This window comes from Mesoplodon mirus, assembly GCF_964341445.2.
Source record: "Mesoplodon mirus genome assembly, chromosome: 3".
In the NCBI taxonomy this organism is placed as follows: Eukaryota; Metazoa; Chordata; class Mammalia; order Artiodactyla; family Ziphiidae; genus Mesoplodon; species Mesoplodon mirus.
This window is the reverse complement of record NC_138978.1, coordinates 179,577,358-179,590,024: the sequence shown is the minus strand read 5'-3', so window position 1 is coordinate 179,590,024 and position 12,667 is coordinate 179,577,358. Positions and strand designations below refer to the sequence as shown.

Below are 12,667 nucleotides of genomic sequence, written 5' to 3'. Positions count from 1 at the left end.
TTTCATCTTATTTGGAATGCTTTCATTCATTATTTCTTCAAACACCTTTTCTGTCTCCTACCTCCTTTAGGGACCCCAATTACATAAATGTTGGGCTAACCAAAGGTGTCCACACTGATGCTCTGTTCATTTCTTTCAGTCTCTTTGTTTCATTTTGGGGAGTGTATATAACTATGTCTTCAAGTTCACTAATATTTTCTTCTTCTGTGTCTAATCTGCTGTCAATCCTGTCCAGTGTATTTTTCATGTCAGCCATTGGTTTATTCACCTAAGTTTGATTTGGATCATTTTTCTATCCTCTGTGTTTTCCTTTACATGTTTATGCTTTCCTACAGAATCTTGAACATATGAAATATAATTGTGTTAATGTCCTGTGTAATAATTCTATCATCTGTGTCATTTTGGAACATTCCTATTGATTGATTTTTCTTTTCATTATGGTTTGTATTTTCCTGCTTCTTTGCATGCTTCATAGTTTTGTTTTGTATTCCAGACATTGTGAGTTTACCTTGTTGAGTGTTGGATATTTTGTACTCTTTTAAATAATATTGACCTCTGTTCTGGAATGCAGTTAATTTACTTGAAAACATTTTTATCTTTTCAAGGCTTATCTTCAAGCCTTGTTAGGCAGGATAAGAGTAGCTTTAGATCTTAGGCTGATTTTCCCCTTTACTGAGTACTCTACCTGATGCACTGAATATGACAGTTTTTTCACTCTGTCTTGTGAAAATACAAACTATTCTCTACTCCAGTGATTGTTCTCCTTGTCCTCTCAGTGGTTCTTCCTGGCTTCAGGTAGTTCCTCACACACAGGCAGTTATCATTACTCAGTTGAAGACTTGAGAAAAACCTTCTGCAGATCTCTGGAGCTCTCTCTGCAAAGTTCTCTTTTTTTCCATGTAGCTCTGTTCTCTCCTGTACTCTTCCCTTATGCATTCCAGCTGTGTTGGCCTCCCCAAACTTTCAAATCTGTCTCTTCAACTCAAGGAGATTACCTATTTGAGTTTCCCTTTTCTGGTTGTGTCCTGGAAACTTTATATGGGAAGTAAGTTGGGACAATCATAGCACTCACCTCATTTGTTCCACTTATTTTAGGGGTCACTGCCTATACTGCTTGTTGTCCAATATCTAAAAAGTATCATTTTATATATTTTGTCTAGTTTTCTAGATATTGAATTGAAGCATAGAGGGAGGGTAAATCTAGTCCCTGTTACTCCCCCTAGACTGGAAGCCGTGGTCCTTAAGAAATGTTTTATCCTATTCTTTGGACTCTGAGTGGTTTCAGCACTGGGAATAGACTGGCTTATTTCTGATAACTTCAGTGTTAGGCCTTATGGATGTTCCTGGGTAGGCACGATGGGAGGTTTACAATGATATATGTTATTATGCTGTCTCCTATTTGTTTCAGATGTACTTGTGTTGTTTTCTTAATCAGATTGCAAATTCTCTAAGGTCAGGGACCCTCCATACCTTATATTTTATGCTCAGCCCCCCACCAAACAAGACACATTTATTTTTTGACTTTTACTCAACCTTTACTTAGTAAAAATTCCATTTGAGGTGTTAAAAAATAACACACTTGAGATTAGAATTTATGTTGAACATCTGTGCTTAAATGCTATGAGTAAAACTGAATGCTGACTCATCCACTATAATTATATATATGCAGGCCGGAGGAACTACTACCACCACTCTCACTGTGGTCAGCTGAGACTTTTTTTGATTAGCCACCAAACTTGTTAATATCTCTTTAAGGCAATAATAATAGTAAAAAATAATGCACATAACCCCCTAGAAAATCTATAAACTAAGCAGTCAGTTCCTTAGTAACTGAGTACTCTCACTCCTCATATAAAAGCATATGTGGGGCTTCCCTGGTGGCACAGTCGTTGAGAGTCTGCCTGCCGAGGCAGGGGACGCAGGTTCATGCCCCGGTCCGGGAAGATCCCACATGCCGCGGAGCAGCTGGGTCCATGAGCCATGGCCGCTGAGCTTACGCATACGGAGCCTGTGTTCCACAACGGGAGAGGCCACAACAGTGAGAAGCCCGCGTACCGCAAAAAAAAAAAAAAAAAAAAAAAAAAGCATATGTGAAAATCAGTCAAATTAAATATTAGTGAAGTGATACTCAGTTAGGTCATTTTGGAATTTTGCTTTTTCCACCGATGAATTGTCATTAATACTACTCTAAATAGAAATAAGAAAAATTAAAATGACCTCTTTATCTGCTTTAATATTCCAATAAGATACAGGAAAAGAGTACAGTGAAATTTCATTCACTCCCTCCACAACAAATATGCCCTCAATCAACAGTGCATATATTCCAAGTTTTGTTTCCAGCGTTGAGGATGCCACTGAAGGGAAAACAGAAAATGCCTTGCTCTCATGGCATATTCCCTCTCGGTACTATTTATATATGGAGCCTCCATGTAGGTTAATAGTGTAATATATTTACAATACATGAGGAATTATGGGTTCATCTATCAAATCATTTGTTGAGTACCTCATACATTCTAGACATTTTAGACATTTTCCTTGGGGATTATGTTACACAATGAGCAAGGCAAATTCCTTTCTCCCATGAAGCTTATATTTGGGGGAGGGGGCAGTCAAATAGATAAACAGATGTAAGGCAGGTGGTAACTGCTCTGAAGAAAAATAAAGCAGGGTGATGGGCTAGGTAATCATGGGAAGGAGCTCTTGTTTATGTACAGTGATCAGGGAAGGCATCTCTAATAAGATATGGTATTGTTACAGACCCTTGATGAAGTGAGCGAACTAGTTAGCCAAGCAGACTATTTAGGGGAACTGTTCCAGGCTGAGGAAAAATTGCAAGTGCAAATGCTCTGATGCAGGAGTGGGCTTGGTGTATTTGAGTGAAACTAACAGAGCCAGGGGAGAGTGCTAGGAAATGGGGGTAAAAGGGATGAGCAGGGTCAGATCAAATAAGACAGTGCAGCCCATAATAAAGTCATTGCATTTGACTTGGAAGTGGAAAGCTAGAGGAAGGTTTTGAGTAGAGGAGAGATGTGACCACATTTATATCAGGAAATGATTGCTCTGGCTGCTATTGAGACAATAGATTTTGGGAGGGCAGGGCAGAGGCAGGGAGAACAGTGAGGAGGCTACTGCAGTCTTTCAGTTGAGAGATGGTGGCTTGGCCTGCAATGTTAGCATAGGAGACGGTGAGGAGTGGTCAGATCCTGGACGTATTTCAAATGCTTAATGCTGAGTGAAAGAAGTCAGACAAAAGAGAATACATAATGTATGATTCGATTTATATCAAATTCTAGAAACTATTCAATACAAATCAATCTGTAGCAACAGAAGGTTGTTTGGAGACAGGCAGGGGAGGGGAGGGAGGGATTGCAAAGAAGCATGAGGACTCTTTGGGGTAATGCATATGTTAATTACCTTGATTGTGGTGGTGGTCTCACGAGTGTGTATGTGTCAATACTTATCAAATTGTAAACTATAAATGTGTGCAATTTATTGTATGTCAATTACACCTCAGTAAAGCAATTCAAAGAGAGTGCCCAGGATTGTCTGATGGATTGGACTTGGGGTATGAGACAAAGAGAAGTCAAGAACAGTTTGTAAGTTTTTGACTTGAACACCTGGAAAATTGAATTAAATGGCCAGTTATTGAGATAGGGAAAATTGAAAGGAGCATGGTTTGAGAGAGAAAATAAGAAGTTTGCTTTTCAACATAGGAAGTTGGAGGTGCCTATTAGACACACCTAAGATTCTAAAGCAATGAAACACAAAGTAGAAAAGAAAAGAAGAACTCCTCATGGCACTGCTATTTGGACAGTCACCTAATCTATTGTACATTCTCTCCAGACAGCATGGAAACGACACTGGACCAATGGGACATCTCATGGCCCCTATAGATAAACAACTGTGAACATCTCTCATCTTTTCCTTTATTCAGCATTATGGTTTGCATGGATGGGCCACATTCTTTCCTCTTGCTTTTAAAGAATCCAGTCAGTTTGGGAAACCAACTAATGCATTCAATTGGCATTCAAGGTTGATAAATAGCCTTGGCAGAGACAACAGTGAGAAGACCCAGGTCACGGACAAATGCAGTGTACTCATCTTGAAAATGAAGATAGTAATAGGACCCACTATTGTTGTGAAGATACATTAAACAAATTGATATGTGTATATATATACATATATATATATATATATGTATATATATACACCTTAGAATAACACTTGGACGTTAAGAAACCGCTCAATAAATGTTAGCCGCTATTGATTAGCTTTTTCCTCCTAACGACATTTATTCTTTAGTCGTTTTGATTTGAGTTGTTTCCACTAAATTGTGGCTTTCTTTAGACAAAGGCCTGATATCTTGTCTGTTGATCTACGTGTTTCCCCTCACCATGCTAATGCTTTGTCCAGCGTCTGGCCTGAAATAATAGCGTAAAAGGGAAGCTCAATATATTTGCATTGAATTAAATTATTCTCCCCTTATGGATAAAGACCCCCAAATCTGAAGATATCAGCATGAGGACCCATTGCCCACCTCCAACCCCCAGGGCCGGGGGTGGGGAAAAAGAGCAAGCAGGCCACCGGCTCTATTGTACGTCACCGACCCACCATTACACTGACACCTCCCTTTCCTAATATGAAGGGATCATGGGATGGGGCCCCCCAAAACCCCTGGGAGTCAGAATAAGAGGGACTCTCGAACTGGAGACGATCAGTGGTAAATCGTGGGTGGGATTTGGTAGTTCGGAAAAGGAAGTACCAAACCAAGAAGGGGGGTGAGGGTGAGCAAGCTTGGGACGAACCAGAAATCAGAAGCTGCAAGAAGGTGTCAAAGAAGACCTGCTGTTGGGATGGCGGGGGGTCGGGGGATCCAAAGTCTCAGAGAGGAGTGGGCGAGGGAGGGAGGGTCGACTGCGAATGGACAGGGGCAAAGGCAGGCGATTGGACGAGGGAGAAGATAGAGTCCCGGTTGCCAAGGCAGCAACCGGAGGAGAAAGCCTTGGGAAGGTGGTGCGAGTGCGGGTCCTCCTCCTCCTCCCGGACCCCCTCCATCCCCTCCCGGAGGCCGTGCTGACGTGTCGGTCCAGGACTCACACCCTGGAGGGCACCGCCCCTCCCCGCCGCGCGTCCCCCCGCCCCCCGCGCTCCGCCCCCCGCCCCGCCCGGGCCGCCTCCTCCGCGTCACCGGCTCCGCGAGGTGACCACAACATGGCTGCGGCGCCGGGGCTCCTCTTGTGGCTGCTCCTGCTCAGGCCGCTCTGGCGGGTACCCGGCCAGCCGGACCCGTACACCGTCCGGCGCTTCTCGCAGCACAAACTCTGCGCGGACGACGAATGCAGCAGTGAGTGCCCGGGAGGGCGGCGCGGGGGCGGGGGCTCGGCCGCGCACCAAGCTGGCCGGGGGGCCGCAGGCCGGGCGGGCGGAGCGCCGAGGTGGGCGAGCCTCGGGTCCTTGCGTCTGTCCCCTCCGGCCCTGCCGGCGCCCGGGCTAGCCGGCCGCAGCCGTGGGGGGCTGCACCTCCCACTTGTTGCCAGCTGTTCATTTTTCCTTCGCCGACGGAGGCGGGGGGTGGGTGGCGGGTCGGGGGTGGCCCCCGGTTTCCCCGGGGACCAATCACAGCGTCCCCTCCCCCGGCCCGCCTCGGCTCCGAGGAAGGATGGGGTGGCGCGCCGCTCTCCCTGGGCTCCCCGCGCTGCCCGCGAGCGCTATCCTGCCCCCTCGGCGGGGACCTCGCTGGGTGCAGTCCGGGCGCAGATGCGCTAAGGGCTCGGTGGGCGCCTTCCCTGCGGTAGGTTGCTGATGGGGCCCGGGAAAGGCTTCCTGGCGCTGCCCCTTCGCCCCTCTGCTTCACTGGGATTCGAGGCTTGGACCGCCTTTTGAACAGGGATTGGAGTTTAGGTTTGGGACGAGCCCGGAGTCCAGGCTTGCGGTGTGTTCCAAGGTCTTCTCCCCGGCTCTCTGTTATTTCTGTGCTTGGAAGGCTCCTGCAAACAGCCAGGCAGGGAGGGCACCGGAAAGGCCAAAATCTTTCGTTCTCGAAAGAGGCCACCTGGGACCAGCAGCCTCCTCTTTGCGCAGGAAGCGGAATGGTTCCCTAACCGCGAATTGGGGGTGGGAGGGTGGACCGTGGGCGTTGAGGAGGGCAGAGAGCCCCACACTCAGGTGAAGAGGATTGTTAATAAATGCTGCAAGAGTTTTATAAATCCAACTCGCTTCAGCCTTAATCATTATTGCTCTTGGGCTGTCTTCCTGTGTATTTGCCGGACAAGTATCATCCTTGTGGCTTCCCAGCCGGTCTCAAATAACCTTGTAAACTTACCAATAACCACTTCAGAAACGGTTGTTCATCTGTTGTAACCGGTACCTATAGAAAAATGTTCGTTCTGAGGAGGCCGAAGCCTACAGTTTAGCTATGTATATTCAAAAGGGGTGTTATTCGAAACCAGATTTCACAATTTGAAGAACTGTAGCACTGCCAGCCGTTAGAGGAAAGAAAGGAGTCAATCTTTGATTTGTGTTAAGCCATTCCTAGAAGTAACCCTAGGACTGATGTAAATAAACGCCACGAAAGTGGAGCAACTTCCATGAATTGTTCCTGCCGTTTTCTCGGAGTAAATCCGGGTTATTAGCAAGCAGGGTTGGACATAGCAGATGTTTGCTATTCGTTGCTTTCAAGCACTATCCTACCTGGGTTCCTCAAAACCAGTTGCCTAGAGAATCACATCACTGATGCTTCCTTAGTATGGAGACATGGTGTTGGAAGGGCCCATGGTGGTCACATAACTTGAGAAATGGCATGTGTCGAAACAGATGTAACCAAACACACCAAGCAGCAGCTAGAGCAGGCTCTGGGTCTGTGTTGTGTTGCATAAAGTGTTTACTTAGTAAGGTGTGTGCCTGTGAGCTGTCCTTGTGTGCTTTTCAGATAGCTGTTTCTCAGTGTGCATTATGTTGTCATCTGATTTATTATTACAAATCTGCAGTGATCTCTTTTAAGGGGGAATAAGAGATACATTGCCGTTTCGAATTCTGATAGAATCCCCAGTCTTAAATTGTCCATCACCTTCAACTTGGCCTCTCACCTAATTATATCTGAATTAGGATGCTGACATGTATTAAAATAATAAGATTTTAGCTTTAAAATCCGAATAACCCCCTTTAAATCTATATGTTTGTCCCTCAAATACTTATTTAAAGATGTGCTTTAATGTATCTATTGCTAATTGGCTGTTAGAAGAAGTGTCATTTCCATTTCATTCTTCTTTTTCTCTGCTACTTAATTGCACTTATTGTCCATTTCATCTTACATTAGAAACTGTGTATTTGGCCAACAAAAAGAAAAATATTGCTTCTACCAATTTCTAGATCGAGTGGGATTTGTCCTGCATTTTAAGACTGAAGGTAACTACGAAACAATTCTCATAGTTTTGAGGTCCCTGCCACATATGATTTGGTTTATAGAAACAAAACCCACTTGCCTACTTTTGATTTTGTTTATAGAAATAAATAAACCTTAATGTTGGGTATAGCCAACATTATATACTTGCAGAAAAATAACATCTTGTAATGTGATTGGATCCATAATAGGGTGTGATGTCCTTGCCCATTAATTTATCCATATACTGAGGGAGAGAGCAACTTGACTGCAAATGAAATGGACAGTGTTGACTGCTGCATGGTAGCAGTTACAGCCATTTAAAGATAGGGCCTTTTAGTGGTTAGTTCAAGTTAATTGACCCCTTGGGGGTTCTTGGGTGCTCTCCCCAGTTACCTATTACCTCTGCATTTAGTCATGCTGACACTAATAGCGTCTGCGCTCGAATTTACCCAACTGCAAAATGAAGCTTTTTATGATTATGAAACAGCAAAGACTGAGGACTAGATGGTTAGAGAGGGAACCAAGAGTTTCCCTTGAGACCAGCCATGTGTGGCGGTGGACGCATTGGGAAAGTTTCCCTCTCTCCTGTCTTCTTGCAGGGGGATGTCATGAGTTATAACGAATAAAGCTCTGTAGATGCTTTGAGCATATGAGTTGAAAGTGATTGGTTCCAGAGAGTACTGGAGAAACTTTATTGTTGTTTACATAAATGGATTCTTATATTTCCTGATCAGCCACTATGGACTGTGGAAGTTGAATCCTGATATCTGCTTGTTTTTTCTCTCTCTTTATATACAGTGTTAATGTACCGGGGTGAGGCTCTGGAAGATTTTACAGGCCCGGATTGTCGTTTTGTGAATTTTAAAAAAGGTGACCCTGTATATGTCTACTATAAACTGGCAGGGGGATCGCCTGAACTTTGGGCTGGAAGTGTAAGTAAAAATTTGACATACTTAATTTTCTTCCTTTTTATTGGCTTGTTTAGCACTGTAGATTTTTTTTATTTTTGGCTGCATTGGGTCTTCGTTGCTGTGTGCGGGCTTTCTCTAGTTGCGGCGAGCGGGGGCTACTCTTCGTTGCGGTGCGCGGGCTTCTTGTTGTGGTGGCTTCGCTTGTTGCAGAGCACGGGCTCTAGGCGTGCAGGCTTCAGTAGTTGTGGCTCGCGGGCTCTAGAATGCAGGCTCAGTAGTTGTGGCATGTGGGCTTAGTTGCTCTGCGGCATGTGGGATCTTCCCGGGCCAGGGCTCGAACCCGTGTCCCCTGAGTTGGCAGGCGGATTCTTAACCACTGTGCCACCAGGGAAGCCAGCACTGTAGATTTAAGAAACTGTTTCTTGGGGTCTTTGATGGAGTTAACCTGTCCTCTCTGCTAGACTGTGGAAAAAGAGGATGGTTCTGTGTCCCCAACTGGGGACACAGAAGAGGGACTTAAACAGAACTGAACTGCTTCTGGCTATCACTCCTCAGCATCAAGTTCTAGGCCTTACCAGCCATGGATGCTCCATACATAGTAAATAAGGATGTGGTGGATATATATACAATAGAGTGTTATTCAGCCATAAGAAGACTGCAGTCTTGCCATTTGCAACAACATGGATGGATCTGGAGGGTGTTGTGCTTCGTGAAATACGGCAGGGAAAGACAAGTACTGTATGTTATCACTTATAAGTAGACTGTAAAAAGTAAAACGAATGAATGTAACAAAACAGAAGCAGTCTCACAGATGCGGAAAACAAAATAGTAGTTACCGATGGTGAAACCTGAAAAATCTTATCTTCATTGTTTCAAAAAGGAAGTATCTGTGGGCTTAATCCTGTAAAGTATGGGCAAGATAGTGTTTCAGGTATTCACGTATAGAGTTAATTTTAAAAATAATTTTTTTCTAAATTATTCACATACCTAATCGTGTGCTGTTTCTGTTTAAAAAGCAAAGTATCATTTTCACTGTGTGCTTTCTTGTTTGTTTTCTTGTTTTGCTTGCAACTGCTGGGACATCCTTTTCCTGCTTTTTTGGACAATTGCTCCCCCAGGTTCACTGAAGCAGCTCTATTCCCAGCCAGCTCTGTGGGTGCCAGGACAGCAGACATGGAAATCAATGACTTTGTCATACTTTGATGTTTTTAATGAGGAGATTCACTAGGAGTGACCTGATTGGGAGGCTTATGAGCTCTTGTCCTTTCCTTTTTATGTGATGTGTGGACTGGTTATTTACTGAAAGTAATAAGAGTTCTCGATGCCCTTAGGATTGTACAAACTCAGAGAAACACCCAGTCCCAAATGTGAAAATTTTTACTCTCAATAAAACACCAGACAAACAACAGGAAAGAGGGCTTGAGAATCCCCCATCGGGAAGAATCGATTTATTTTGCTGGCAGTCCAGATTCCTAGGGAGGAGTCTTGTAAGACCCAACTGGTCAGGTACAGCCCTTGTATTTAGGCAGGATCCCAGTTGAATTACCACATTCAAAGAAGAATCTATTCTGTTTCTTTCAAGTCTACTGCATGAGATTTCTTGATAGTCTCTACTCTTGGAACATTTTTTCCAAGTCCCTAGGCTGCATTTTTCATGTAGTGGTGAAGCTGGAGCGTTTGGGTAAGTGCACTTGACTTTGCATTTTCCCTCTTCCACACCTTTGCTCACGGCCATATTCACGTCTAGAAAGCCTGCCAATCTTTCTGGTTCCCAACTCTGACCCTGCCTTCCTAGGGAAGCACTGCCCTCAGCTCCCAGCCAGAAGGGATCTTTGCTGTCTAATAATTGTTTAGGTGGCGCTTTGTTTGCACTGCCCATGTGGCGTTCCTTTTACTGCCTTGCGTTGTAGTTAATGTGTGTACTGTCCTACCTCCTGTGAAGTCAAAAGCTCTGTAATGGCAGGGCCCATATCTTACCCATTTTCCTTGTGAATATTTACTTTCAGGGCAGCGGCACTTATTTACATTTGTCCTAATAGTAGCTTATGCAGAATTGTTCTCTTGAAACAATTCCCTTCCCTTGCCTTCCCTTCCCTTCCCTTCCCTTTCCCTTTCCCTTTCCCTTTCCCTTGCCTTGCCTTGCCTTGCCTTGCCTTGCCTTGCCTTGCCTTCCCTTCCCTTCCCTTCCCTTGCCTTGCCTTCCCTTCCCTTGCCTTGCCTTGCCTTCCCTCCCCTCCCCTCCCCTTCCCTTTTCTTTCTTTTCCCAAATCAAATCAGCAGTTCCTTGGCAGAGATGATATACGGAAGTAAAATTAGATATAAAGCTTACTTTCAGTCATGAGGGCCCATGATTCTGCATCTTTTTGTCAGATCATAAGAAACGGGACCCACTCAATGTAAAAATACGGAGTTTTTTATGACCTGTGGTCTCAGTTGACAAAGATTATACAAAGATAAATGTATTTCCTCTCTCCACATAGCTGTGATTTCTTTCCCTTTTCCATATTCTCTTAATAAAATAAAATTTTCCTGGGAAGGAAGTATTTTCCCTCAGTCTCCTGTCTCATGTCATGAACCTTATACTTAAGGAAATTAAAAATTCTCTCTCCTGAGCTTTCAGAATGGTTCTTGTTTTTATTTCTTAGTTTTCATCCTGCAGCTTCTTTTTGTTTCTTAGAGTTTCAGACTTTAACTGCTAATGTAGCAATTTAAAATTGCCTTGTCTTATCTAATCTTCAAGGCAGTATTCTACTAAAACTGGCTTTCACATAGTTGCCAAATATAACAAGAGCCCTGTAATGAGGATATTTTAGGAGTTAGTGATAAGATAGCCTTTTTTTTTCTTTTTGTGCATTTGATCTGCATGTCAGTCTCCTTTAATGATCGGAAAGAGATCTGCTTCTCCCTTTCAGACTTGTAGCTAGTAAAAGACAGTGTATGTTTCTCAAGAGGACAAACTTAATATGTCTTAGTGCTATAGATAAATGGGATAATCTTCTATAGAGGTTTACTTTGTAAGAAACTAAGCTTGCTGTGTAATTAGTATGAATTTTATTTTCTCCCCAAATACTTGAAAATCCATTTGTTGAAAAACCTACTATAGCCCATGATATCAATAAATATTTGCCTTTTGTTGTAGTGGTCATGCATTTCAGAAATTTTTTTTTTTTAACTTATTAATTTTCATGGCTTTTTTTTTGTTTGTGTGGTTCTTTTTGGCTGTGTTGGGTCTTCATTGCGGTGTGCGGGCTTCTCATTGACGTGGCTTCTCTTGTTGCGGAGCATGGACGGCTTTCAGTAGTTGCCACGCATGGGCTCAGTAGTTGCCGCGCATGGGCTCTAGGGCGCACAGGCTTCAGTAGTTGCGGTGCGCGGGCTTAGTTGCTCTGCGGCATGTGGGATCTTCCCGGGCCAGAGATGAAACCCGTGTCCCCTGCAGTGGCAGGCGGATTCTTAACCACTGTGCCACCAGGGAAGTCCCCTCATGGCTTTTGTTTATTGGTTTAAGAAAGACTTCCAAGTACTGGTTTATGAGTGATACTGTGAAATGTGCAGATAAATTCTTGTTAGAGGTTATTTGGAATTGTTTCTAACCAGCCTTGATTTACATAGTTTTAATCACATAATATACAATAATTTTCTCTTATGCAGATCTTCTAGCTACTTCAGGAATCTCACTTTATGTGCCCTGTGTTTAAAATTAAGCTGAATGTTGAAAGAAAACTTCAGTGGTTTTAGAAAAGTTGCCCTTACAACATTCTGTACTTAATTTTTATTGGAATAATAATCTCTGTAATCATAATAGCAACATGCATCTCTTGTGGTTATATCTACCTATCTTTATATTTCCTCTCACTACTAAGAAGTCTCTCATTTATATTTCTTCTACAGAATTTTGATTGATATTCATTTCTTTTGCCCATTTAATATAGGTTGGGCGTACTTTTGGATATTTTCCAAAGGATTTAATCCGTGTAGTCCATGAATATACTCAAGAAGAGCTACAGGTTCCAACAGATGTAAGTTGTGGGTTTTTTGTTGTTATTTGTTCTCAATTCTAAATTGGTTTATAACTTCATCAGTTACATTCAATTAAGTATTTTTGCAAGTCTTTGAATGTGTTTTGATCAAAAAAAAAGTTAACATCTGTATGTCAGATTTTAATTTATTAGACACCTTTAAAGAAAGAAAGGAAAGAAGGAAGAAAAAGAAAAGTTTGAAAAGAATTTACGGGAGACTTTATATCATAAACTGATAGTTATACGTTGAAGCAGGTGTTCTTATACAAGGCTATGTATACTTACTCAGGATTTTTCTTTGCTATTTTATGTGAGGAAAAAAGGACGAAGAATTCAATATCTTTGTATTTAGTTAT

At 43.1% G+C, this 12,667-nt stretch overlaps 1 protein-coding gene across 8 annotated transcripts in view; it reads left to right on the top strand.

Annotated features, from left to right (window-relative positions):
• The window catches only part of MIA3 (MIA SH3 domain ER export factor 3), a 74,568-nt gene that overhangs the window by 15,534 nt on the left and 46,367 nt on the right, over positions 1-12,667 (top strand). For 6 of the 8 annotated variants that reach the window (XM_082613784.1, XM_082613783.1, XM_082613782.1 and 3 more), the window contains exons 1-3: positions 5,203-5,344; positions 8,180-8,313; positions 12,225-12,311. In XM_082613784.1, coding sequence (XP_082469910.1) covers positions 5,212-5,344; positions 8,180-8,313; positions 12,225-12,311 — 354 coding nt within the window. In that variant the 5' untranslated portion in view covers positions 5,203-5,211. Of the gene's footprint in view, positions 1-5,202; positions 5,345-7,323; positions 7,405-8,179; positions 8,314-12,224; positions 12,312-12,667 lie in introns of those variants that run through there. The other 2 variants (XM_082613785.1, XM_082613786.1) reach the window with 2 other exon arrangements.